We start from the raw sequence: 20,044 nt of genomic DNA on the forward strand, positions 1-20,044 counted from the left end.
GGATCACGGAGCAGCCTCCCAACACTCCCGAGGCTCAGTCCCCGAAAACGGTAGATGGGGCTTGTTTGGGCCATTCAGTGTGGGTGAGAAGGGGATTGGTTTAAGTACTTCATGTATGCTCGTGCGTGCGTATGTAGTACACATTTATGTGTGTTTGTATGAATGCTTGCGTTCGATGTCTGCGGTGACCACAACAATTATATATATATATATATATATATATATATATATATATATATATATATATATATATATATATATATATATATATATATATATATATATATATATATATATTTGGATTCGTCGGGTTAGCGGGGCCGATGTCAGTTTTTCTCAATGTCTGTTCTCGCCGTTTCTCGGTCGATATCAACGTTCAAACAACTGTGACGCATACCCGCCCGCAATTATGTGCCACACGTGTCTGCAGGAAAGGCTTTGAGGTCGTAGGTGTCGGGATTTTATCATTATTCGTGTCATGACAGCACAGCCACAATCGTCAAACCATCTTACTCTCCCATGCTCATTTTGGTCTACCCCAAGTTGAGGAGATGATTACGAAGGCATCCAGGAGCAAAGCACGCAAGTGTTAGACGTCTGGATTTCTGAATAGACGTGTGCAAGAGTGCGGGACTGTAATTTGCGCCGTTCTGCCAAATTCTGAGTGCCTGAGCTTCTGTTCAGATTACTGTGCGGAAGGCGATACTTTTGTCTTCTCGGAAAAAATGTTGCGAGTTTATTGTACGCGCTTGAGGTATCCATAACGTTCAGAACCTCATCGCCACGCCGTTCGGTAGCTACGCGGTCGACAACTCCTCGCGCAGTTCTGTGGGCCCACTCGTTGAGACTGGATGGAGTGCCCCCATCTTTCCTTCCGAAAATAGGAAGGACGAAGTTTCCTAGTCATATAGAGCTTGACTAAACAGAGCACAAGTAGTCTCCCTTAAGCAAAGACAGGCACAGTCTTATAATATTCTCCGGCAGGGTGAAAATATTGGTTCGACATAAAATATGTGGATGCTCTTGGCAAAGCATGCAAGAAAGAAAGAGTATGTGCACTCTTGAGCATACTTTCTGAAAGTGTGATTTGCTTGGCCCTGTCAATTCTCGACAATGGTTTACAGAGATGATTGAGTCTCACGACAATATCCTCCAAGTCCTGGCTGTCCGGTACGCCCATGAAGGGTCTAGGAGACTTGACCTCCCTGTCCTGATTTGGGATTAGCCAGGCAGGTGGCGACACGCCGTAGAGGATGTAAATAAAGTTCTTTCCATCATCCTGTGGCCTTCCAGTCCCAACGTGGGAGCAGTCTATTGCCTACTGAGACACGCTGGGCAGGACCTCAGTAAAGTGTACAATGTCATAACATTCCCTCATGTACACACGTCGCAGTGAAAATATACAAATAGAGAAGTTATGAAAAGATTGACGAGTGCGGCGAGTTGGGCGGGTTGGTAACGATGCATGACTAAGAAATCTTAGCGCCACAAAACGGAGACAAAAGAAAGAAACGTAGACAACACGAGCGCTTTTAGCGCTCGTGTTGTCTACGTTTCTTTCTTTTGTCTCCGTTTTGTGGCGCTAAGATTTCTTAGTCATGTATGAAAAGATTCTTTCACAGACAAAAACGCACGGCGAGTTTCTAACAATAACTGCACGTGACGTCACAGAAGCAGTCCACGACTATAACATGGTGCATAAAATGGTGTGAATGAAGACTGTATAATCACGCTGTGATCAACGTTCTTCACTGTGATCAAGATGCCACTCGGACTTTATTAGGTCTCCTTGCATGGATAACAAGTGAACCAGCATACGATGTATTGAAAAACACGCGACACCACAAAATTTGCGTCACACCATGTTGGGGATCTAATGGGCCTGTTTCAGTGACCTGAGTGCAAGGCATCTACGATATGATACTTTCATATTGGAGGACAAGAAAACATTGCAAAAGTATTTGGAAATATTAGTAAATTTCTTAGGTACCATAGCGGGAGATAAACGCGTCAGATTACGTATACATAGTCTGATGCATTTATCGATAACCTGTAATCTGTCTATAATATATATATAACCGATGAAAGCAATATATATATTTTACTTTGGTCGGTTCGTGGTGGCTACGCGATGACGGTCTGTTGTTTATACTGCAGCACAAGCGATATCCGCATCGTCTGTATGTTTTTTCCGTGAGGTACCACGTCGTTTGTACGCGGAACATCACAGATCACGGAATATAACACGCGCAAGTGGGCCTGTCAAGTGCCATTCTTTAAAACGAAAGTGTTTTGCGTCTGGCTCCAGTACGGCTCTACCAAGGTATTTCCGTCACGGATATCACGTTGTAAATTATATACTAAGGAATGGCAGCGACAAAAACTATAAGCACACGTTCTGGCGCTGGGAATCAAACTTACCGCACCTCGTTCTTCAGCGGCGCTGTACGAAACGACTCGGCCACAACGCGCACCTTCTTCAGCTTGCTAACGGAGAGCTGTTTATAAACATTAACCGCTGGCGGCACTCCGAGAGTGGCGGCTTCAGCGTATTTTTGTTACCACTGGCGAGATGGCGCAAATGATCTGGAGGGTGCGCCTTAAATGTCGTCGTTTCGCGCGCATCCACAGGACGTGGCCTCCCGTGCAACCCACCCTAATCTTTGGGTGGGATGGTTTCCAACGTCTCGAGATTAACGTCTCGAACACGAAGGACGTGTCCTTCGCTAACGTGGCCACGCTTACGAAAGTAGCACGTTGCCCCTACACTAGAAACAACTGACAGTTGTTCACGCTTGTGTTGTGTATACTCTTTTCGTGTGTCCTTTCTGCTCGAGTAATGTACACAGCAAGTTTCGAGCGGGTTGTAGTTATTCGCGTGACATTACAGTTAGTTGCTATAGCAAGCATTCCTTCAACCTTGTGGCGAAACAATGCACAATATACGCGCAACTATCTCTGTGAAGACAAGTTTCACCTTTGTGTTATGCTCCGCCACGGTGGTCTAGTGGCTAAGGTACTCGGCTGCTGACCCGCAGGTCGCGGGTTCACATCCCGGCTGCGGCGGCTGCATTTCCGATGGAGGCGGAAATGTCGAGGCCCGTGTGCTTAGATTTGGGTGCACGATAAAGAACCCCAGGTGGTCAAAATTTCCGGAGCCCTCCACTACGGCGTATCTCATAATCATATGGTGGTTTTGGGACGTTAAACCCCACGAATCAATCAATCAATCAACCTTTGTGTTACGCTGATTGCTATGACAAAAAAAAGCAGAACACTAGTACTCACTAGTTACTAAGACGATTGGCGTCTAAGTGGCCATTTCTCAAATTTATCAACGACTGTAGCTCACTACTTGCTGTCAGCGAGATAATTTGGTCACATTGGCGTATTCCTAAAATCCGGCTAGAGTTTGTTGGAGTTTCATGTACACTGCCTTAGATTAAATGTGAACATAAAGACGGCTACACAAGAACGAAGAACCTCATACGCATGCATAAGAGGTGATTTGCATAACACAACCAACATGCAATTGTTGTAAATGTACATGCGATTGTCAAACAGTATTTCAGATTTTATTGATATATTCCACATGACGTATACTTAGAATACAATGAGATTAAAAAGCGCAAAAATGCACGCACATACACATTATATATAGATTTCACATTTTCCCAGCATGGGAATGAACAAGTGGATTACGAGACCAGCGTCGAATAAAACATGCCACACCGTTAAAAATAACCGGCGCCTAGCCGATTATTACAGCCGGCTCCCGTTGACGGTGCATGTCGCTTCATGTTCCAAACTGTGCCGGTGACTCATAGACCAGGCGGGAAATTAAGGCAGGGAGAGGGGGAAGTATGAGAGCGGCGTTACAGATTGGTGCTGTATCTCCACGTACCTGTACCAAATGCGCCACAGTATAACCACACAAGCAAACTTCGTTGAACGTCTAAATTCAACCAGCTCTAGTACAAAGAAAAGATCATATAGCTCCGGTAGTATTAACTACGTGATGGCTTGCTTGTCTTTATCGCACCATAAGCTACAATGTGAGTACAACGTGGAATATATAAATGGAAACACTACCTGGATAAGTTGCGTTTTCAATCGAGAACTCAAAGAAAATTTAGGAAAGGACCGGGCTTGAACAATCTGCAAAGCTGTTCATTGCAATTCTTACAGAAAACCACATTCACTGATACTGAAAGAAATGTGGCGTAGTATACAGTGCCAAAATCAAAGCTTTCCCTTCGAGGGAGGGTACAAGTAGGTGGAATAAATTTTATTCAATAGAAAGAGCTGACGGCAAAGTCATCCAAGGTTCGCGACTTGCTTAGTTTAAGACACAGTAGGTCTGGGCTTCATGTTTAGCCTTGCTTACCAAACGTCGTTGAACGGATATCTCCAGGCCTTTCACCTGCGTCAATTTCTAAAACTACATCGAACATGATAGATGAACTTACAAAACGATGAAAATAGGTGGGGACTAAAACATACCAACTCCTCTCCGCTGGCGTAACAAAGCGTATACAGTGGTTATTGAATACCAGTGCAAAGATATGACTAAAACAGTCTGACTCTAAGAACATGAGGAACAGACAGCTGATAGAGGAACCAAAATCATCTTCGAATTAAGTAAACAGGCAAAGCTGGATGTAGGCAAGCGAGCAAATCAGGGCTAGTCTGCATTTTTGTTAACAGTAAGATATAAGAACAAAGTTGTGCAGGCCCCAGAACACGCAGTACTGACTAAAAGTGAAACTAAATGAAGCACAGTCGGGGTCAACAGGAAGGGTCGTGTACATAGGGCTCAGTGACATTGTGACATCATTTTTGAAGTGGACAGTGCCCCCGTACAAGGGACAAGGAAAAACTAACATTGCAGTCACACGATGGAATGAGCTCAGGCAAGATACAGGCAGCAGGACGTCGCTGACAAAGTCCTTTGTCATGCGTAAAATAAATTGAAGTTAATGATAAATTTAATCGATGTAAGCAGCTATGTACGTGAGCTTTACGATACCTTCGAATCAAGCTCATTTAGTACTTTAAAACAAAGACTAATATCGCTTGCCGACTTAGTAAACAAAGTTATGCTCTTCATGTCTAATACTCTCATGTGAAAGTGGTTCACAGCTGCACTCTATTGCAAAGTTATGTGCACATTCACAGGGCCCAACGTTTAAAACGCCACGAAAATCTTGAGCTCATCTAATGCACATATCCTGACGTAGCAGTGATGACTTATCTATGTGGAGGGAACAAGACCGTTTGTCCTATAATATAAGATGAGCACATTAGCAATGCTGACCGCATTTTCACAGAGACTCCACATCTATAATGTCTTCAATTCATTGATGGAGCTTGCCTAGCGTGTCTTCGTAGCGTTTCTGCTGTTCGTTGTAAACCGTTCTCATCATGTGACTCACCATTGAAATTCGCATCATGTAATGATCGACATTCAAATCAAAATTCCCACCACGAAGGTCACGAACGTGCAAGTTTCTGAAAAGGCGTTCCTGAGTGGCTTCGTCCATGAGGCCAGTCCGGACTTCGTCCCTGACATTCGAACCAGGACCCGGTGTAGTGGCCCTGCGGTGAACTTTCGCCCGATGGCCCAAAGTACTAGAAACCAAATTTTTGATCGTTTCTATAGCTCGGTCAATCACATCCGTGGAATACATGAAACGTTCGAAAACGTGTTGCTTGAAATCAGGAACATCCATGGAACGCCGGAGTCTGACGCTCTTGTCGAGTGTGAGATTTTTGTCGAAATGCTTCACGACTTTTTGTGGGTCGCCTTCAGCGGTCGCGACCAGTTTAACTGGCCATTTTTGTACTCGCTTATTTCTGCGAATAATGGATAGCACTTCGGGAATGAATATTGGCTCACGCAACTTGCCGCACGTGAGCCTGAAATCCACGAGCCAGCGGCACTTTGCGAGAGCGTCGGGCAGGTCTTCGTAGAATGTGGTGTTGTCGTCGGCTTCCAGGTTGGTGATATGAATGTGAAGCTTACGCAGGCTTTCGTTCATGCAGCAGAAGCGGAAGAACCAGAACGGCACCGGACGCTTCAGTGACCATCCACTCATGGTGAGCGAGCGAATCGAGATACTGGAGGCAAGCCCGTGGAGCAACAGGATGGAGACGAACTCGCAGCATGAGTCCGCCAAAATTACGTTGAGTTCAGTCAGGCTGTTGCTCGTGGCGGCGAGAAGAGAGACCCCCATAAAAGCGACGTCATATGTCCCGGGCACAGACACTTGAATTTCCAATGTCTCCAGCGTCTCTGCTACTGCGAAGAAGGGTAACAGTGCTAGAAGCTGGCTGAAGTCAAACGAGTGACTTTTGAGCATTTCTGTAGGAGAATCGCCAAACAAGAGATTCAACTTGTGGAATGTCACATCGTTGCGGACGGCAATGATAAGAAGATGCAAGTCTTCGCCGAAGTACACTTTGTTAACGCGTACTGTGGCGACGGAACTTCTCTGGGATCTCGTCGAGCACTGACCCTGTCGAAAGGCTTGGTCGACAATCTTCCTCGTCACGTCGGCGTGACTCATTGATGGCGAAGGCAGTACTCGACCAACATCAAGAACTTCGAGGGTCCTGTTGGCGTCCAGTGCGTCCACAAGAATACCAAGGTGCTCGCAAGTAAGGTCGCCTCTGATATATAATGCCTTAAGATACTGCTGTCGACCAACGTCGCTTTCAGTGGTCTGTATTACCGAAGTGGGTTCTGAAGCCTCCTTAGCGCCATTTCTCTTCAGGCCTTCCGCTATGGCTTTAATGCCTCGTGTTGTGATGAACGAATTCTGCAGATTTAATACTTCCATTCGGGCTTTTTCTACAAACTTGCTTAATACGAACTTATAATAGCGTCTAGGAAGAGTCGAGTCCATGTTGATAGGTAGAGAAAGGTGCTTAAGATGAGTGTTTGCGTTGACTAGGTCACAGAGTTTCATGAGCTCCGAAGGAGTAGTAAGCTGCTGATTGATATAGACTTCGACGACTTGTTCATTTTCACCCAATCGTTCCAAGATCAGTCCCAAATCGCATGGAACATCAAAATGAGCCTGTTGCAGACTTCTACACCCGGGTCCGACCAGGAGTTGGGACAGTTGCTGGCTTCGCTCGAAGCACGATTCGGGATCGAGCACAGAGATGGAGACGCACTCGAGGAGCGGCAGACCCTTAACAGCATCAATAAGGCCTTCCAAGTTTCTGAAAATGAATTCAGTGTACCTTTCAGATGCAATGAACAAGTATTCTATATCGACGTTCTTGGACATGTTAATTCTTATCTTGCCTGTACAAAAAGCGTTATTTCCTTATCATGAGCTATTTGATTATGACAGGTTTGGTATGATGAAGTTTGTTCAGGTCCTGAAGAGCAACCATAAGTTTGACGTAGGTGACTTCCACTTTGGACAGTAATGTTTAATGTCCCGCCGTATTGTGGGCCTTCTGGACGGCCTGTCTTTTATTTAAAATAACTCCACTGTGAACGACTCGCCTCCACGAGTTTCTCTCTTTGATGAGGATGATAACTGTCAGTGATAACACTGAAAGTTATCATCCTGAGTAACGATTAATTGATTTGTATGATGTAGTTTTCTGAACATATTGCTAATAAAGTTTCCATTCATTTCAGTTCTTCGTAATAATCTTAGAGCCACCACTCGAGCTCTGACGAGCCTGGTGCGTTGTGCATATCGATATATTGATTCAATGAAATATCTTTATTGAATATGGACAAAAAACTATTAATTGTCTGGCAGAATAATGGCCCGCGCTCAGGTCTTCCATGCCACGACGTCAAAGCCTTGCCTTTGCGTCGTTTCACGGACCTAACCTCACGGTGAAAACACGGTGAAAGCCCCCAAAACAATCGATACCGTATGGTGTTCTTTAAAGATTCTTCTTGGGGTGTTCACATGAGTTCTGAGTTATTGATAAAGTTGCCACGTTAACAGCCAATGCTTTCTAAACCACAGTAAACCACCTTGTTTTACCTCTCTGTGATTGTATCGCGCGTTTGATATACGAAAGTCTCCCCGCAACGCTTTTCAATGACTTCATTATTGCTGTATATTTCACTTTTGAATAGATTGCCCGGAACATTTTTGTAACTTGCCTAATACGAGTGCAATTAAAAGGCTGTTTCACGTGCTTTATCTAAGTGATTTCTTTCTCATTTCGTACCTGCGAGTTCGCTGAAAGCGACGTAAGGAGTACAAGGAGAAAAGAAGTTACATCCGTTCGCTAGTTCACGCCATGACATTGAGCACTTTCTTGGGTCTTTTATTGGAACGAGCGGCTTACTTCCGGTGTGATCAAGACCCTGATGGTGTAACTGTATACTTGTAATTCTGTATGGCGCGTAATTCTACCAATATAGAGCTCATGTGCACGCACGTCACAGCATGGTACGGTGGTCGGAGTGACTGCACATACCAAAAGTAAGTCAATTGGCGAGGTATGTGTGCTTATGACGTGGTAATATTGGCTTACGACATACGTTTACAGAGGAGAGTGTGATTCATTTCTCACACTGAAATGGTGAATTCCATACCGTAGGCGCCACGCTAACACTTGATTCACGTTTTCTCTAGGCCCTCTAGTACCGGTAGCACTTTTCGACCACATTAAAAAAAAACGTCGCGGTGCCACATTACCAATGCACTTTAGTCGTAAGTAACCAAGGGGGACGCCACAATGAAACAGACCCACTGAACGCAGTAAGTACAATCCCATACTCAAAATACACTGCAACCTGCTCCGAACTACTCGTTACGTTGTTACGGCACACGTCTGCTGACTGAATGGTTCTGAATCGGATCTCTGCAGCGGCCGCCTTTCGACGGAGACAAAGTGAATCTAGATTTAGCTGCGCGTCAAAAAAACACCAGATAGTCGAAATTGTCGCGACCCTCCACTACGGTGTCTCTCGTAGTCATGGGTTCGGCACGTAAAGCTCTACAACTTACTGCTGTTATTACCTGTCGGCGATATGGCACATCTTTAGCGTGAGCTTCCTCAGGAACACGTTGCTTGCGACTAGCGCGGCGAGGCGGCAATCGTCGTCTGGGTGCGTCAGGTACAGTACGAAGAGCGACAGTTCGGTGAGCTGAGTCACGTGACCGAGAAACAGAAAGAGGTGGCGCCCTCTAAGCAGGGTTTTCCCACTGACTCCCAGTTCGAGAATCTTGTAGTCTTTGTGGAGGTGATATCCCCGACAGAACTCGCCAGGAGACTGCGCCACCTCGGTGAGGTCCAGACGCACTCGTAGAATGCACCGGTGCGCTCGCAGAAGCCACGTGATAAGACAATCTCGCTCGTAGAGGAACTCTGCAATAGGACACGTGTTCAGAGCTGTAGAGGCATTTCGATTTCGTGATGAGAACAGTGTCGCGACACTGTTGTCGTACCGGAAAAAATTTAAACATTCAGACTTGTATTTTCATATTACATCTGCGTAACTATGATCAAGCATAGATATACGACATAGATCTGCCAGTAAGGATGGATTGTCGGTGGAGTCAACATTTTCGCAAGTGACCTGGTCTTCTCCATGGGTGGAAATTCGGAGGCGCAGCTTTGAAGAATACAAGGCCATTTGTCTAAACATTGTATCCACGACACTACACGCTCGAGACTTTTTGACCTTTTCACACCTATGACATATGGCTGGTTCAAACATATCTCGCAGCTTTGGTTTAGATCACTGCAGGTTGTGCTTTTGTACCCTCTACGACATCTTACCATAAAACAGGGTATTCAAAATAGAGCTTGTTTGTGCTCCGAGATATGTCACTGCAAAGTTTAATCCTAGTTTGCGTCATTACGCATTCAAGGCCGTGAAGATTGTTGCATTGTTCAACCCCGATGTGACGCGCAGTCATTTTTCGGTACCGCCAGTGGGTAGTAGAATAGTAACCGCTGTCATCTTGGCCTATGCCTTCAACGCATTGTCAGATTGAACGATGCACGCAACCGTCGCGGCACATCGTGGAAAAGCATTTCGCAAGTGTTGAGAGAGGAAGCATGCGGCAAATCCTTGTAACTACGTTCGTACTTCACGGATCCTAAAATGATTTTTACTTGATCCGCGAGGCAGTTTACTTCTTTGGTGAAGCCATTCGATAATTACTCGAGAACGCGTTCCAGGGCTCATCTAAAGCCGAGTCTCTGTGAACATCCAAAGTTCGTGTAACTGCCCGGGACTACATATCGGAACACTATACTGTACAGCACTTACGCTCGGGCTCTATGCCCATTTCACGCGCTCTGTCACGGATTGCCTCTGCATTGGCTCTCTTGAGAAAATCTCTGTCGACGTGATGCATCGAAAAAGATCCAGGATGAATAACCGCCATCTCGATGTCGTATAAAAGTACAAATCTGGCTATCGTGTCCTCGAAGGACAGGAGCCAGCAGGGCTGTCGCTCGCTGTGAGAACACCACGAGTCCAGCTCCGCCGCAGGCTTTTCGTGGATAGCTCGACGAACGTCCAGTACGAGACGCTCAAAGCTTCGCCAATGTGGAAAGACGGACGGGGCCTTCTCGTGCAGAAACTCTGAGAACCCGGTCAGGTAGTGCGAGACGGAGGTCCCCGGTGCCTGCACATGGGAGAAGGTTTGTACCGGTTTGATTGCAAGGCCATTGTTGGTTGATGTCGCATGTATCTAACTCGGCCTGATGGGATGGGCATCAAGTAAAGGGCTTGCTGCTTCGTCAGGTGTTACATAAAAGAGCAAATGAACAATGAAAAAAGAAAACTATAGAACTTTTCCCAGAAGGATAACTGGGTGCTGCCCTAGATCTCTCCGGGCTGTTGTGGTGAACATGCATAAACGTCCAGAAATTCACTGCCGAGGCTGTGATGTCAGTTTTTGTGCTCCCGCGCAATAACCGAGAAAGGAGAGGATCCTCCTCTTCATTAATAAGGTCTATGGACTTCCGAGACCCTTCTATTAGAAATTTGCCCAATATTTTGGGCATAGGGATCCAGCGTGCCACAGCTTTGAAAGCGCTTCCCTGCTCCTAGAAAACATGTTATTGGCTGCTTGTAAAACCCGTGCAGCCATCTAGTGAATATGGTCGAAGTCGGTGCATCTCCCGCCTCTCGGGAGCTTTCAAAATGGCGAGATTGAGCATGAATGGCTTTTATAAATATTCATTCTTGGATGTCCTAAAGCGTATTTGAGCATTGATTTACGCTCTTAAGAAGTTGAAGCACACAGACCAGTTCATGTATGAGCAAAACATGTGGTAGTGTTTTGCATACGTTCTGAAATTGGCAATGTCCAAGATATTGGACATTGGGTCGCAATGACTACAAGTATACTACAGTTTGTTCGGGCGCTCTTGTGGCGCTATACCGAGAGTGATATGTTTTTCGCTGTAGTTTTCGTATTACAATTGAGTTTCATGTATTTTATTTTGTAGGTAATAGGCCACGTGTGAGGGGTGCTAGTAATTCTACGACTGAGAAAAATTTACGGACTCTGAATCTTTACCTTTGCGAGTTGAACGCAATACTGAACGCGATTGCGATATCTGGTCCCCAGTTCATTCTCTTTAATGAGTAGCCTGTATTTGAAGTACGTACAAGGAACAGAATATCGCTATCACGGTGAAGCCTTAAAGGCGATAAGGGTCCCGAAATTTCGCCACAACTTTATTTTACGTATATATAGGTGCACTTACTGGTGGCGATTGCTTGCCAGCCTTCGCGATACGCAGTGTGTCCGCAGTGCTCGTTGCGACTACAGAGCTCCGAGGCTTGGTCCTTGTATCGTGACGCTGCGACTGAGCTCTTCGAGGCCTCCTGGACACCAGTTGTGGCCGCTTGAACACCCCGTCGAACAGTGTAGAAGTTCCAGGATTTTCTTCCACCGGGCTGTCGGGCTTGGAGCGTGATCGCGGTGGTCCGCGAGTCCGGGCAGGCACGGATGGTGCAGACTCGGAAAGTGCCCTCTTTTTGTGCTGCGCATCACCCCAACGCTGTTCTCTGTGAAGAAACGAAAGAAATGAACCAGTGGCATTACGATGATTGCGCATCGCTCAAGCTGCCGACAGCCCACCTCGTGCAGTTCTGAATCGCGGCGATGAAAGAACTTGAGGCGTCCCTGATCTTTAGCTTCGGTGTCTGAACAAGGTGTGGTTTCGAGCGAGTTGGTAGTACATGATCAGTTGGCTGGTACATGACGATCAATATATTTGCAATAATTCTGTTACACATTTCCCGCCTTCCATGAAGGCCTTAGGCAGGATCGGGAGGCATAAACACATAACGCAGCAACACAACACAAGCTCAAAAAAAAAAAAAGCCGCCCCGATCTTCTCACAGGCGGACCTCGAGTAAATGTGTCGCAGAGTGGGGGTGGGGTGGGGTATGACGTGAATATTGCATAATTGGGTATAATTTGGGAACGCCTAATTGTGTTTGCGTCTTTGCTACTCTTATTTATTCAATTATGGAGAAGCGTTGCTTTCAACGAGTGGTGGGACGCTGATGTTAGGTTCTGTCCCGCTACTAATTGAAAGTACTGTTTCTTCCATCACATCTACTTGAGTGAAGCAAAGCGTCAAGTCAAGCGAAAGCCATGTAAAGACGTCCTTGACTGAATTCCGAACGCGCGCTCCGCCGCTTATATACACACTAACCACGTTAGAGGGAGAGAGAATTACGGGGAGAGGTCCACACCCTCACTGCGCATGCTCGGCTTGCTGAACGCATGGTGGTGTCTTATCCTTTGATGGCTCCTGAAGCGACAGTCTTGCGGGTGTCTTCCTGGGCCCGCACGAGACGCGAGCATGCACAGTGGGGTTGTGGACGGCTACGCCGAAGCGCGACATCGTGCGACTAAGAAATGCTCTGCTTCCAAGGGGAATAATAAAAAGAGATAAGTACTTGAAGTAATATACAGCGAAACGATGACATTGGTAAAATTGGCAAAAAAAAAACAAATTGAAACAAACCCTGTGGTAGTAGTTTGGAAGTTTGCGGCTGTCTGTGTCTGTTTGGTGCGCTGTTGAAGAAAGTTTGCGAAAGAACCAGCTGACATTAAGCTTCAAGGTCTGGTAACAAACCTAACAAAGCCAATAGGGCTTTTGCCCCCTTGTATTTCTTAGGTTTACATCGTGTTTCGATAGAAGAGCTTGTGTAGCGGCTTGTTGGTATATAATGAATGAAAGAGGCACAGCTGTAACTTTCTCAAAGATGTCTGAGAAAAGCAACAGAAAGTAGATAGCTTTGGTTCAATTAGTCGAGCGAAAAAAAAAAAGACATTGGCAGAGACAAAACAAGAGGGCACTATAGGCGCACCGAACGTGGGAAAACATGAATACTAGGAATGGTAAAAACGCGAGCACCCTTTTCTTTACATGCAAAATTAGAATTGAAGACGAAACATGTGCAAGATAAAACATGTGTGAGGAGAATGTAGGTATATACTTGAAAAATCCTTGAGCGTTCATTGAAGCCGAATGCGTTCGAGTTCTTCAACACAGAGACACCGTTGGAAACAACTGCTTTTAGGGAACTTTGCTCCAGCGACACTTCCTGTTCAAGGATACCCAATCTATTCCCGGTCCCCGGGGAATTTATGGTAAAACAAATAAACAAGAACAAGCACTGTAACGTAGCATTATTAAGAACAAGCACACAAACGTAGTCCCGAAACATCACTAAGGCATTGTCTAACACATTCACAAGCAAAACCATCTCTTCTCGTTTACCTGTAAGCTTGAACGGCGGGATTATCTATCTGTTCACTTGGATCAGCAGTCCCGCCGTTTAACCGAGCGCCAATCTCGTCCAGAATTCGCTGCGCAGCTCGCCATCGAGAACGCAAATGGTGAAGGCGCTCTTTCAGTCGGGTTTGTTCACCAGAACTGCAAAGCAGTAATCATTGAGGATATATAGTCTGTTACGGCAGAAACAAAGGACACTGAATCCAAATCTGAAGAATTTACGAGAACACTGGAAATGAATGCTCAGTGTGCAAGTATACATCAAAAAGAAGACGTTTTTGACGTTTTTTGAGCATATACAGCAAGTCACTTGTCCAACGCAAGATAGGAGCTCGTGAATCTCAGATTCGACAGCCAGCCGGCCATCGTTTCCTGAAGCGCGCTTGCCGTGACACAGCTGCACAGTATGCATCTACGTTGTCGTCCCTCGTCACCTGCAGCGGTGAATTCACTAAGTTTTCGAGCCTCCCGTGCTAAGCGAAGAAGAAGAGTGGGAGACCGAGGAAGTGCTTTGTGTTTTCTTATGCGGTCGACATTTAACCACTGCGCAGTTCGTTCTTTTGCGCGTCGAGGCACCGCTTCATATCACTGTTCACATGGCAGCTGCTTTTACACCCACGTTTTCACGAGCAACTTACAGGTTGAGTTAATCAAAATCGGCGGACCTCGTCACAGTTGGTGTGTGCGCATTTGTGGATTTATGCGCAAAGATTACCTGTGTGTTAAGCACTGGCAGAAAACAGGCATATATATTGTGCCTTTGCACGAAACAGTGAAATATTCTCGGTAAACGAACCTCTGTTCTAAGTAATAAGCATTCCTATAGCTAAAATGTGACCACATCCCTGCTCATACGTGCCCACAACGTGCACCTTAGCAGAAAGTTTTGGTTTACTTTGTTTCGTTTATCTCTGTAGCACGTGCTGCTGCTACAAGCGTGAACGCTTTCCTGGTCTGCACGTGTTTGATAGTGCACATGGGTGCGCATAGCTTTCTACACAACACTCATCTGAAGTTTGTGTTCACATTCAAGACCCGACGCCGCAACATGATCAGAAGCCGTACTGAGTTTGGAGACATGGACTAACTTCGACTACATTGGCTGTTATGACGTTCAATATACAAATCGCGATACGATTATCCCTCAGGACTCAAAGCAATGTCAACCATTCCACAAAAAGCTCCACTAAAAAGAGTTACTGATTTAATTATTTCTTGCTGGAACACATCAGCGTTACGGGGGTATTACGATGGCAAGTTAAGTGTAGCGTGAGCACAAGCTCCCACTCACCACAAAAAGATTTCGTGCAAAAAAAAAAGTTTTCAGCGCAGTTGATAATTTGCACGTACCCGTTGATGTGTCCTCCTAATAAAGTATAGGAGGTGTTACGTCCCGAAATCAGGTTTTGTTTGTGGGAGACACCGTACTAGAGGGCGCCGGAAATTTCGACCATTTCGTGTTCTTTAACGTGCATGGGCATTGTACAGTACACAGGCCTCTCTCATTTCGCCACCACCGAAGTGCGACCGGTGTTCACGTGTCGTCTTTCTTTCTATTATCATTTGGGTCACCGTGAAGCACAAACTTCTGTAAGTTGGATTCAAATATGTGACTGCAAAACTGAAGAGTCGCTGTCACTCTAAACACAAGTAATCGGCTTTAAATGAACGTTTTGAAATTGCGTCTACTGCAATTACAAGTATGAAAGATTGCTTTATTATGCGAAATACCTTTTCCTCGAAGGGGCAACCTGCTCATCTGAATGGGGTCTTGTGCAGTCTTCTTGCGGAGTCATTTGCCCATTCGCTGATGTCTTGTGCGAACGTGTCCCCGATGCATTAGCGCCATTTTTGCGGAGAAAATGTTCTTCCGAACCGTCGTTTCCGTTCTCCGTAGCCAGGCGACTCTGACTGACGACAACGGGCTTCAACTCTGAGCCGGACGCCACAGTCAATTCCTCTCGTACCGCTGAAGGTTGGGTGAACGAAATTACTGACTCAGTGAAAAAAATACAAAAATTGACAGCGTAAACGAGGGTGCCAACCCAAACGCACAACATGCAGATGAACGACACTGCATTTAAAGCAAACTTATTAAAAAAGAAATTATTTAATCATTTATTTCAAGGTCCGCTCAATTCACGTGAAAGTCGAGTAACACATTAACTTCAACCCTTCATCTACTGAAACTGGCAGGAGTATGTTCGATGACGTTTTTCCCATTGGTGACACTGTCACTTTACCGAGAAATAAGCTCTAAATAATACTCTCGGTTAATATTAACTATGCTGCATGATTGAAGAAGGTTTACACGGCAACATTGTTGATAACCTTCGAAAGGCTTTCACACTTGGACCTAACTCTTTACCTCTTAGATCTGCGATGGTAACGTACTGTTGTCAATAAGCGACAGAAAAAATAAATGGCTCTTCTGAATGCAGATGTTATAGTTTGCCACTGCACCAGCAATAATGCTTAAGGTGCTGCGAGAATACTGGCAACCAAATCACAGTCGTATCATTGTCATTCATAAGATAACATACCCCGAGTACTTGCATTGTTGCGATTCTTATCAGGACTCCTGCTAACTGTCGATGGGTTAAGGTTTCTCCTCGACGACCGTGGGCTGTCAGGCCGGACCTCTCTACTTTCGGACTGTGATTCAGTGGTCAACCATTCCAGAGGCTGATGTGCATACTCTCGAGGTAATTGTTCCTGAAACAGGTTTAGTATTTCCCTAAGGTAGTTCATGTCAGCAGCTGTGAACATAGATGGCTAGCCATTTGGTACTTACGTCTTTTGTGTTAGCCTATGGTGAGTTCTACCGTATGTGTTAAGTCAGAAACGACGAAACGAAAAGCAGTTGTAAACACTGTAATAGACGCTTCCAAACCAGCTGCATCCTATTTGTACAGACGACGTCCTCAAGAGCGTTGTCTCCTGAGTTGTCACCAAGGAAACATGAGTCATCGCTTTCCAATACCACGGGATTTCTGAGTGTGGTTGTGAACACACATTTAATGATGCGACAGTTTATCGAAGCAAGTAGATACACGGGCCGCAAAATAGAAGCCTTTCATATAAAGAGCAAGAGAGTTGGATGCACTAACTGTTCATCTATCAGTCTGTTTAACAACAAATTGGCGGATATGCTTCCACCAGCTACAGGTGACTATAGCACTGCATTGATTGATTGAAGTCCTTGATTGGCGTTGTTTTGGTTACGCTGTCACATGTCCTGTTTGGTGCGGTCATACAAAGTTAATAGGTTTTTAACGCGACAGTGTTAAAAAGATGCTTTGGAATAAAATTCCGGCGTTGGCATAGGCATCATTGGTTGTGAGTGAGAAATCATCTTGTCCATCACCGAAAACTTGAAAACTATCAGTATATAAATACTAATAGTTTATGGGTCTGAGTCTTGATTGAACGCAGGTGGTTTGCGTGGCAAGCAGGTGTTATACTACGCAGCCACGAGCCTGGTTAGAAATGACTTCATCTGCTTAGCAATTCATTGAAAACTAATGGCTTACAAACACACGTGCTGTACACAGGTTTCGCCGTAATACTGTGCTGTAATATCGCAGTAAGTATACTGCGTGGAACAAGCGCGCGTACATCACCGTCGGGTGTCAGAGCATGTGATTATCTAATGGCTTTGTGGTTCAAGGGGACACTGAAGTCGAATAACAATTTACGTGAGAGTGAATGCTCAATGTATTACAACGTGCAAAACGACGGTATTGTCAACAACAGAGCCCTGCTTGCCCAGAATTTAAGGGAAACACACAAGAGTACATGCACCGTGGTAGGAGATTCTCAAAATGATCCCGATGGCATCAGACAAACCGCCTAGAATTAGCCACTAGTAATTAATGTAGCTGCACTAAATAAAAAAACTTCCGTGCATAAAGAGATGCAATAAAATGTTGCTTGTTCGTTTCTGCTTGATTCGCGGAAAAAAACTGCCGGACGTTACTATGGAAAATGGCGTGAGTAGCGGGGTGCAATTGAAACAAACAAACAAAAAAAAACGTCTACAATCTCGAAGTTAATGGCGGGAAATTCATCAATGGCATTGTTGCTGCTGTGGCTCCCGCTGCTTTCGATCTGCTGCTACTAGCGCAGTACAGCTGGGCAACGTTGTGCACGGCAACAGTGACGTGAATCAATCCGGTCGGTCGGCTTCTTGAGGCGGGCAATTCGAAGTGCGCTAAGCCGATGCGGACCACTAAAACGTATTTTTTTTCAAAATAGGCCCTTACTTGGCACAAAAGTAATACTACGAGGTTTCTGGACCGCTATTTCAACAATGAACGTCGACTTAATAGTTGCCTTGACGATAGTTATAGCGCGAGAACAAAACGACGACACAGAGACAAGAAGGACTCTGTGTCGTCGTTTTGTTCTCGCGCGATAACTATCGTCATGCCATACCAACTAGCCCAAGCTGCCACACTTCTAAGTTAATAGTTGCCTTTAGTGTCTCTTTAAACGCGAAGCTTAAGGGTAGCCCAGTTCTTTAAAAGCTGGCAAGCTCAATGAAAGAGCACCTGTTTTCCCAGCAGGAGGGCTGACCTCGATAATACCTTCCTCGGGCCAGTGGTTTTGATTATTTGATATTTTTACCAATTTTTGTGCGCATCACACACAACGTCAACATGCGAATGTTTCGGCGAAGCGAGCTGTTAAACGGTATTTTCTTTATGCCACTACTACAAATCACGGCGGTTGATGGTTCGCAGCTGTAGCGCACGGAAGCCACGCAGAAGATAGTTATGCCTCCCACTCTTCAGAAATTCTAAATCACGTTGTGGACGTCTGGGACCACAGCACTCACCTTCACGGTTGCCACGGTATTAGTAATCTCGGACAAAGTCGCCTGCATCATCTCCTGGATGCCTCCGCCGGTAAAAAGCACTCGCCCGTCGGTACCTCGTTTCGGGTTCTTAGGTGGTGACTCACTGTTTGAACCATACCGCTGGCGGGTTCTCTTCGGTCTCCAGAGGTTTTCAACCTTGTCCATTCCTCGGTATTACGCTTCGCAACTCCGAGCCCGACAAAGTTGCGTGTGTACTCGAATATAAACGTGCAATAAATGGGAGCTTCATCCGCAACTATCGCCGTTCCTATGCAGATATAGTTTGCGTAAATGCTCTAACCAATCGCTTTCGTTCGTTTTCGTGACGTCAAGCACTTCGGCATGAAAAAGATAGGCGATCGAACTTCGCCACGGGCACATGTGTAGATCGCTGTTTACTGATATAAAACTTCAACGTCCCAAGAAATTTTAACACAGATTGTGACATCAGCATCGGCACAAAGATATATTGTGTCATGGAACGGCAAGAAAGCCTAATTGACGAGTCCAGTATTTCGAACGGCTTGCATGCGCTTCACCTAAAACAGATTGTCACGTTTTAAAAGTAACCTTAAACGAGGAACCGGGCAGGGTGATTGTCTGCAAATCTTCGATAATAATATCTCGGGTTCCACGTGCCGAAACTCTGATATAATTACTAAGCAAGCTGTAGTGAAGGGCCCCGCAACTTTTTGGCATTGGTGTTGTGTAACATACGCACACATTGTGCAGTACACGGGCTGCTAGCATTTCACCGGCACCGAAATGTTACCGTCGCGGCCGGAATCAAACACGCATTCACTGTGGTGTTCTAGTGGTTATGTTATACCCTACTGCTGACCCAAAAGTCATGGTATCAAATCCCAGCAGCAGCCGCCGATACATTTTCTACAGAGGCTCAAATGCTGGAAGCTCGTCCACGTAGATTGAGGTGCAGCTAAAGAACCCCAGCTGGTCTGATTTCTGCAGCTTGCCGCTACAGCACACCTCAAAACCACATCTTTGTTTTGGGATGTTTAGCTCCCCCAAATTTTACTACATCATATGAAAACATCGAGAAACAGGGTGTAATTATTTGCCACAACAGTAATCTTATCTGTTTTGCGTTATTTGATATATTGCCACACGCCCGGCCTATTCTGGCACTGAGTGTCATGCGTGTTATCAGCGTGATAACATTTTTGACAGGGAAGTGGCCAGAGCCACGTTTTCAAGAAAGAAATATTATGACAAGCCAGACGATGATTATTGTTGTAAAAAACGCACTCGTTTTAGTCAGCAGTTTTTTAGAGTGTATGAAATTAAAGCCACGGACCTTCGTATCACCAAGCGAGCACCACGTAACCGTTACACAACTGCGGCGGGTTTGTCTGATCACCTCGCAAGGCTAGATGTGCCGTCAAATTAGAACACCGT

At 45.4% G+C, this 20,044-nt stretch overlaps 1 protein-coding gene across 1 annotated transcript; it reads right to left on the reverse strand.

Annotated features, from left to right (window-relative positions):
• Positions 1–3,553: 3,553 nt before the first annotated feature.
• On the reverse strand, positions 3,554–18,841 carry LOC142768944 (uncharacterized). Its single transcript, XM_075871547.1, has 8 exons — positions 18,608–18,841; positions 16,311–16,482; positions 15,499–15,736; positions 13,753–13,908; positions 11,719–12,022; positions 10,268–10,628; positions 9,009–9,357; positions 3,554–7,230 (listed from the first exon to the last, which is right to left on the reverse strand). The coding sequence occupies exons 1-8, from the start codon at positions 18,791–18,793 to the stop codon at positions 5,358–5,360; spliced, it is 3,639 nt and encodes a 1,212-aa protein (XP_075727662.1). The 5' UTR covers positions 18,794–18,841; the 3' UTR covers positions 3,554–5,357.
• Positions 18,842–20,044: the final 1,203 nt, after the last annotated feature.

This window comes from Rhipicephalus microplus, chromosome 8 (assembly GCF_043290135.1).
Source record: "Rhipicephalus microplus isolate Deutch F79 chromosome 8, USDA_Rmic, whole genome shotgun sequence".
Classification (NCBI taxonomy): Eukaryota; Metazoa; Arthropoda; class Arachnida; order Ixodida; family Ixodidae; genus Rhipicephalus; species Rhipicephalus microplus.